The following is a 9,231-nucleotide window of genomic DNA, read 5'->3' on the forward strand; positions in this document are numbered from 1 at the left end:
TACCAACCAGACTCCTTAAAAGTATACGGTTTTATTTATTTATCATTTTTATTAAGTTCTGTACAATAAGTTACCAAGTTTTAATGAAAAAGAAACTCATAATGGTTTGAAATAAAGGGTTTGTTTTCATTTTTGCATGAACTATCCCTTAAACTGATTGATATGTATAAGTATACTTTTTATTTATAATTTTTGACCAAGTGCTGTACTATGAGTGAACAATTTTTAACAATTTACCCTAAAAACAGAGAAGATGTAAGACTAGACTCTTCAATAATGGTGTGAGATGTATATGTTTGTACTACGTTTGTACATATTTCATAATATTTCCACCAACCGCTGAAGCAGGTGATCAAACTTTGATTAAAGATCACCAAAACAAACTATTTTTGTGTGGATTAATTTGCACTGATCAATTATTCACCTTAAGAATAACATGTGAGCTATCAAAATATTTGTGAATTTTGATTTTCATTGTACTTTAAGACTCCTTGTAAATAAACTCATTAATTAATTTATTATTTTTATAGCAAGTAATGTACTATAAGTAAATAATTAGTAATAATTTAACTTAAAAACACAGTAGACTAGACCCTTCAGTATGGGCGCGCGCATCAGCATGCAAAAGAATGAGCGATTCTGAAGAACGGAAGTGGACCGACCATTTTGAAACCCCGCACCGCTTAGGTAAGATGGAAGATTTCCCCCCTCTTTATATACATTATCCTCAAATCGATTCATTAATTCGTCTTATGGTATCGATAGCTAACAATATCCGACGAAGAACAGGATGATAATGCGGATCTCGCGGTGTGATTTAATAGAGAAAACAGCGAAGGGTTTGGGGGGGCGCGGGGGACACCCAAAAATGCTCACAAAATGAGTCATTGAAGGATTTTTAGGGGGGGTGGAAGGAATGATAGCAAATATCTAATAAACACAAAATTATTAAACGCCAACAGATAATGATAGTGTTGGTTATTTAACGTCGGGAGTGTTTTGTAAACATCTGGTGTCAGAAATGTTACATTCAATAAATGCTGCTGTTGATGCTAACATTAAAGCGCTATATGGAGAACGGCTAGTCAGCGTTTTAGCTCATGTTCACACCCAAATACTCACTTAAATAGGATTTTCTAAGGCTTAGAAGAAAGCATTAGTAATTTAGCGTGATGTGTGTGCTAATAACACGAGCTGCTACATTGAGGAAGTGAACGTGTTTACTCTGCGTCACCAGATTGCTTTTTATGGCTGCAAGTAACGCATTTTTATTTACACGCAATAAATGTTTCATCGCTATCTTTGGCTGTTTTTTGTGCCATATTCGTTCATTAATGTGTGTTGTTGTTATGTTATGTGCTAATGTTAAGATTGAATAAGCATGACGTGTATTTTGTTTGTTTGTTTATTGACAACATGATGATGATGACTTCCTTTTGTTAGTGAATTGTAAAGAAAATCATAGAATAGACACGTAATGTTGTTTTCCCTAAGGAAAACTATTTTATAACTATTATTAGCCTGTATAACTGTCCCTAATCAACATTAAACAGTACTAAATACAATTTTGTTTAAGTTAACTATAACATCTATAGGCTTGAGATTGAGATCTTGAGATTGTATCACTTTGGCTTCGTCTGAAATCACAAACTTTACTACTAAATAGTAAGCGATAAACATTATGTGAAAAGTCAAGCAAGTCTGATTTTAAAAATATAAAACTTTTCTTGATTACTTCTTTTCAGTGATTCCTTATAATAAAGCACAAATCAAGTGTATTTTTGTTAATATTTATGAAAAACATGATGATAGAATTGGCATATTATGTTGTGTTTTACTCGGGAACAACAATAAATCCATTATAACCTCTCCCAGAGCCTGCATTACTCTCCCTGAGTCATATAAAACAATGCTAACATGGTGTCACCATGTACCATGCACCTCAGTATTTTACAACACTCTTGATTGTTAATCATTCACTACCATATAATATCCATGGTAACTTAATTTTATTTAATTTTGGGGGATTGCTTAGCCTTCATTTTTATAAATTGTGTAATAACTAGGCCTGGGACAATAACCGTTTTCAAGGTATACCGCGGTTTGGATAAGTCAAGGTTTTAAAACCGCCAACACATGCTGTTATACCATTTCTGCAGCATATACAAGTTTGTTTTTAGTTTTTTATGTGTGTTTTTTGCATGTTATTTACGAATATTTCATTTATTTTGCTAGAGCAACAGTATCCCCAGACATTTAAAAAGAACATATTTTGGAGAAGTAATTACAATACCAGGATAGGGTGAACTGTAATATTTTTATCCAAGGTTATCATACCATCAGAATCTTATGCCAGCCCATTCCTAGTAATACCTATACATATTTTCTGTTTAAGTTAACTGTTAAGTTTGAACTATGTAGACCATCTTGGGATTGTAACATCTTGACATCTGAACTTTCATACCTATACAGGTGATAAACAATATATAAAAAAGTAGGGCATGCCTGTTTTCAAAAGTAGTATGTCTAAAAGGGCTGCATGATATTGGTAAAATCTGATATTGCGATATTTTATTTTTCTGTAATATTGCAATATGAATATCGTTTCACAAGATAGTTTGAATAGGTCTATTTTGATAGTCCAAATATCAACAAATATTTAGAGCTATTGCAGATGCGCACAATGCGATGCTAAAACGATCTGTTGTGCAGCTATATATTTCACTATCAAAGCACAGTTTTTCAGTTTTACGTAATCAAAAAATGACCTACTCGAGGGAATTTGTGACCCTGGTCTACAAAACCTACTACAAAGTCTGATGTTGAATGAGTATATTTTTGGCAACATATAAAAATACATTATATGGGTCAACATTATACATTTTTCTTTTGAACGTGTCCTCAGAATATTAAGTAAAGATCATGTTTCAAGAAGATATATTGTAATTTTCCTATTTAAAACTTTTGTTTAGAAATGTGCATCTTTAAGAACTTAATTTGGACAACTTTAAACATGATTTTCTCAGTATTTAGATTAGCTATTTAGAGTTTTCGAATAGTTGTATCTTGAACAGATATTGTTTAATTATAACACACTGTACATCAATTATTTATTCAGCTTTCATATATATATATTCTAATGTATGTATGTATATATATATATATATATATATATATATATATATATATATATATATATATATATATATATTTAAAAAAAAGATATATAATAGATATATATTCTAATATATCTAATGTATATTGACACACATTTACATAAAAAAAAAAGAGACTCTATAACCTAGAAATCTGCAAATTTTACATAAATCACGTTACCCTGGACCACAAAATCAGTCATAAATGTCCATTTTTAGCAATCAAGATTTTATATATATATATATATATATATATATATATATATATATATATATATAATAAATATATAATAAATATATAAATAAATATATAAAATATTGATTTCTAAAAATGGACATTTATGACTGATTTTGTGGTCCAGGGTAACGTGATTTATGTAAAATTTGCAGATTTCTAGGTTATAGAGTCTTTTTTTTATGTAAATGTGTGTCAATATACATTCATTCAGTTTTTATATTAATTTCAGTAATATTATTGACTAATATGAAAATGTTTATATGGTTTATTTACAATACACTTTGTAGTCGTTTTGTAGATATATTACACGAGAGACTTGTTTTTATGAGAGATTTGCATTCTAAACCTTAATTAAAATATAAAAAGGTATTATTTTTTCTTCCATGTTTTAAGTTTGTTACTGTACTCCCAGAATCATTCCACATTATAGGGTTGTCACAATACTGGAATTCTGTACCAATCGATACTGATATTTTAAAAACGTCCATTTCACTTAGTAAACAGTAGTGAGTTTGATGAACTGAATTCCAGTATCGTGAGAACCCTAGTGTAATGTACTTTGTGATTACGTATGGTCTTTCTTTTGGGCAGTTAAAATCTCCACATTAAACCTGTTTCTCTTTATGAAATAGTAGTAGTAAGTTGCATTTTAATTCACAAAGGGCAATTTTGGTCAGAAAAATCATAATTAGATTTTTTTTTTCCAAATCGTGCAGCCCTAGTTTAAGATACCTCTTATGTCCAATGTTGTGTTCATATTTATGATTATCTTTCATGTAGCATCATGGCCTGATGAGACATGAGATTTTGTTGTGCACTATGTTAGGGCTGCTCGATTATGAGAAAAATCACAATTATTTTTGTCGTAATTGTAATCATGATTATTCAATAATAAAAAAAAAAAAATTAAGTATTTCCCAAATGATGTTTAACAGAGCAAGGGGTTTTTCACAGTATTTCCTATAATATTCTTTTCTTCTGGAGAAAGGCTTATTTGTTTTATTTTGGCTAGAATAAAAGCAGGTTTAAATATTGTGAAACCTATTTTAAGGTCAATATTATTAGCCTCCTTAAGCAATATATATTTTTGATTGTCTACAGAAAAAACTACTGCTATACAATCACTTACCTAATTAAGCCTTTGAATCACACTTTAATCTGAATGCTTGTATTTTGAAAAATATCTAGTCAAATATTATTTACTGTCATCATAGCAAAGATAAAATAAATAATTTATTAGAAACGAGTTATTAAATCTATTATATTTAAAAAATAAGTTGAAAAAAAAATCTTTCCATTAAACAGAAATTGGGGGAAAAGGGTCGCTAATAATTCAGGAGGGCTAATAATTCCGACTTCGACTGTATATATAGTTATTTTCCTCCCTGTAAATAAGGAAAGGGAAATAAATACAATAGAATAAAATATTAAACAAACTGTGCTTTAAGCATCTTCACTGTAAGAAAAAACCTTTCATTATCGCTACAAAAGTCCTTCAGTCAAGAGCAGTGAGGGATTTTCTCCTTTTGTTGTTTGATTAATGATAAAGACAGTCGGCAGCAGGAATATCGTGCACTGTCACTTTAAGAGCAGTACGGTTCTGTTTAATGGCATCTCTTTCACTTGTTTTTATTCTCAACTCATTTGTTTATTACATAAACGAAGGTTAAAATGAATAATCATTAAAGCGCTCACATTAAGATGACTTTAGATGTGTGTGCTCTGCTCGTCTCTGAGGCTGAGCGCAAACACACAAGATCATGTGATCTCTTTCGCGCTTTTAAAAACATGAATGATTCGAATGTACATCAGTGAATGATGAGCGTCCCGTGCTGCAGACGTTACATTACAGCACATGCTTTCAGTAATGTTCACGTGGAACTGAGCTCTGCAGAGCACCAAATGTGTACAACTGCAAAGGGGGCGGTATATGCTGCAATAATCGCTTTATCTCGATTAATGCTTTTTCGTTATCGTTAGAAGCCAAAATCGAAACCGAATTTTCGATTAATTGCACAGCCCTAGTCTATGTAGCAGGAATGACAATAAAGCTCAACTTGATTGTCTAAACACTGTTTTCACTCTTTCAGCACAATGGATAAGGGCCACACGGTTAAGCTCTTCGTAGGGAATCTGGCCCTGGACACCACACAAGAAGAACTTTCTGCCATTTTTGAGTCGTACGGGCAGGTGGTGAGCTGCAGCGTGTTGCGGCAGTTCGCTTTCGTACACCTGCAGGGAGAGGGCGCTGCTGAGCGGGCCATCCGGGAGCTCAATGGCCGCGAGTTTAAAGGCAGAAACCTGGTGGTGGAGGAGTCCCGAGGACGCCCACTCCACTCAACCAAGGTGTTTGTGGGTAATCTGAGCAGCATGTGCACCACAGAAGACCTCCAGGAGCTGTTTCAGACCTTTGGAAAAGTTTTGGAGTGCGATAAAGTGAAAGGTACGAGAGTATCAGGTAGTTAATCCTACTACTTTACATTTATCTACAATCTTAATAAAGCACAGTATATAGTTTCAGCGTTGATATCGCAATGTGATCACTCGTAATAGTTGCGTCGCAATAATATGCAATACCTTTTGCATTTATTTTTGAGGCTTGTTGACTGTATTATGATTTTAAAAGCATTCAGGCGTAAGACATTGAATCATTTGTAACTTTAATAACCATGAGTTTAATTGAATTATTTGTATTTTTATATATTTAATTACTTCACCTGAATACTGTTAGACTCGGAAAATGATGAAACACTATTTATTTTGATTGTTTCTTTTTCTTTATTGTGTTTATTGTATGCTTGTTGATTGTTTATTAGATTTTATGCAGATAAATGTGTTTGATGGATGAACAGTGTTGCCAGATTGGTGGGTGAAAATGTCGGCGCGCTGTTGTCAAAATTTGGGTGGGTTTTATAGGCTAATTAGGCTACTTTTGTCTAATAATTAGCCTATAAAACCCACCCAAATTTTGTCTAATTATTAGACAAAATTTGGGTGGGTTTTATAGGCTAATTATTAGACAAAATTTGGGTGGGTTTTATAGGCTAATTATTAGACAAAATTTGGGTGGGTTTTATAGGCTAATTATTAGACAAAATTTGGGTGGGTTTTATAGGCTAATTATTAGACAAAATTTGGGTGGGTTTTATAGGCTAATTATTTAACCAAGTGGATGTACCCTTCAGTCAGTTAAATCATGATGTTACACGCCCATGCCTGTGGTTGCCTTTGTGACTGTTTGGTGTTGGTTCCTATAATGGTATGCAAATTGTGGCAGTTAGTAACATCAAAATTCTGATTAAAATAAATTCAAATTAAAAAAAATACTAATCAATTACTTTCAGGTGGGTTTTTGTGTGTGTTTGGGCAGGATTTGGGCAGTTTTTGGGCTGGAAACATGTATCAGATGTATCTGGCAACACTGGATGAATGATGTTATCTGTTATTTATTTTGTTAAGCTTAGTAATCTGTGTAAAATAAAGGCATTAATAATCAGGGTTAGCACACTTCTTGAAAGTACTTGAGTTTCAGACATATGGATTCAAGGCCTGGAAAGTACCTTTAAAACAAACACAGGACCTAAAGAAGTGCTTGAATTAAATTTGAAATAATTTGTTCATGGCTTTATTTCAACAATTGTACTCGGTTGTCAAAAACTGAATAAAAAACAGAAATTCTTAAATTAAAAATCTTAAAGTTAAATCTTGTACAATAACGCTGACAAGTAATGCACATTTGATCAATATTTCAGAAACCACATTGGAATATCAGCAGTGTCAAATTCACCAAATTTGATTAAAGTTCTTTGAAAACGGTCAAGTTTTTGAAAATTAATGTTAAGTGTAACGTTAAGTACACTAAAGGATGGTTTATACTTCTGCGTGGAGTGATCGTTGTGACTCTTGGTGCATGCCCTGTGCATAGTCGTGCATTTATACTTCTGCTCTTTGTTTGTGTTGCTCTGCAATAACACTAGCTGGCAGTGAGGTTTTTATATTCCTCTGTGTCGCATTTCTTTATGGGTATTTTGTTTTTTCTGAATGCTACCTTAATGTACAAGTAGCTAAAACTGGCTCATTCAGAGGCGGGAACCGGCAAACATGCAACAACTTTAATCATAAGGTAAACACAAAACAACAGTTTCCATCTGGAGCTCCTTCATGCAGCTTGACACTTGTAAACAATCTCTCTATCGGGTTCGCGGCTCTCAGCACCGCCCACACTCGCCACTGCTACCAAGCTGACCAATCACAGAGCTTGCAATACGCGACGTGTAGTTAACTTTTTTGAGAGGTGCGGGTCAGCGTCGGCATCAACCATGGTGAGGGCTATGCAAAGGCTGCACCGGACCATACTCGTGCGCTTGATGCAGAAGTATAAATCAGCTTTAAGTGAGGACTTTTATGGCTCTACATATGCTAGGATATTAATTAGAAAGGTGCTTTATATAAAATTAGTGGTGCTGAAAAGTCCTTGAATCTGCTGCGTCTTTTTTTCTTCTACAGGTTATGCATTTGTACACATGGAGAACAAAGAAGATGCACTACAGGCTATTGAAGCCTTGCACGGGACATCCTTTAAAGGACGACCGCTATCGGTGGAGCTCTCAAAAGTTCAGCCAAGCAAGCAGACTCCCACTGGGAAAATCCCATGCGTGAGCTGTGGTAAACAGGGTCACTATGCAGGTGAATGTCCAGCTGGTAAACCCACCCTGGAGCAGTACCAAAGCCAAGCGGCAGTGTTAGCCGCCGCTGCTGCTGCTGCCGCCGGCCTTCCTCTGCAGGTGCAACAGAGCGTCCACAATTCAGTCTACAACACCTCCACCTTTGACCCCACCTACGCTGCTCTGACTGGACTTACAGCTGCTGGTGCACGAGCAGAAGGTGGAGCCGCCGTGGCGCCAGCAGTCTATGGAGCGCTAGCTAGTCAAGTGTACGGGACGGCGGTTGCCAATCAGCTCTACGGTGGGTCGGTTGCGAATCAGGCACTGAACAGTAGTGCGGCTGCAGCTGCGGCGCAAGCGTACGGCTCTGTTAACCCTGCGCTGTACGGGCAGGTGACCAGTAGTGCGGTCGCAGCGGCTGCTGCTGCTGCTGCAGCATATGGTCCACAGGTAGGCTTCTGATAGTATCATATTTTCTTGCTGCAATTTATTGCTAAATCTTTTATCGTGGTATCACCATCTATTGAATTATTAAATATTGCCATGTGTCTATCCACAGGTTTACACACACAATCCAGTTTTCCTAGCTGCAGCACCAAGTATGGAGGTACCGGCTGCCGCCGCTGCTGCCGTTAACCCAGCGTATACGGTAGCACCGGCTCTCTACAGTGCGACCCCAGCTTACGGAGCTCTGGGAGCAGCTGACCCAGCAGCTATCTTTGAGGCAGCAAGGGCGCACTACTTTGCACAAGGACAGCAAGTGCTCGCAGAACAGCAACAGGCCAGCTCAAAGTCTGGAGAGAGGGACCGGAGTCCTCTAAGAAGATCTGCGCCTCTGCTGCCAGACCCCGTTATGAAACCGTTTATATATCAGCGGGCCAAGCGCAGAGCCCTGTTGCCCACACCAGCAGGCCGCGAAGAAGCCGCCGTACAGGAGGATGACCCTGTAGCCAGGTGAGTCAACAGGACTAAAAAAAAACACATGCTGCATCCCAATTTGCAAATAAAATAAGTATGTCCTAAATCAAAAACTATGTTGAAATAGGGGTGGGCTGATAAACGATATTTTATCGAATCGTGATGAAATGTGTCAATAACAATGATAAGCTCTGGACTTTTTTTTTAACTATATGTTGATCTATATATTGACACAGTAGAAATGTGCAACAATGGG

General features: G+C 35.7%; 1 protein-coding gene across 3 annotated transcripts in view; it reads left to right on the top strand.

Moving 5' to 3' along the window:
* The first annotated feature begins 633 nt into the window (after positions 1-633).
* Positions 634-9,231, top strand: part of rbm14b (RNA binding motif protein 14b) — a 16,741-nt gene continuing 8,143 nt past the window's right edge. For 2 of the 3 annotated variants that reach the window (XR_008838063.1, XM_056460964.1), the window contains exons 1-4: positions 634-687; positions 5,484-5,851; positions 7,900-8,507; positions 8,617-9,011. Coding sequence is in view for 2 of the 3 variants with exons in the window: in XM_056460964.1 (XP_056316939.1) it covers positions 5,488-5,851; positions 7,900-8,507; positions 8,617-9,011 (1,367 nt within the window). In the remaining variant the exon portion in view is untranslated. The remainder of the gene's footprint in view (positions 688-5,483; positions 5,852-7,899; positions 8,508-8,616; positions 9,012-9,231) is intronic. The other variant, XM_056460965.1, reaches the window with a different exon arrangement.

The sequence above is a fragment of the Danio aesculapii genome, chromosome 7 (genome assembly GCF_903798145.1).
Source record: "Danio aesculapii chromosome 7, fDanAes4.1, whole genome shotgun sequence".
Classification (NCBI taxonomy): Eukaryota; Metazoa; Chordata; class Actinopteri; order Cypriniformes; family Danionidae; genus Danio; species Danio aesculapii.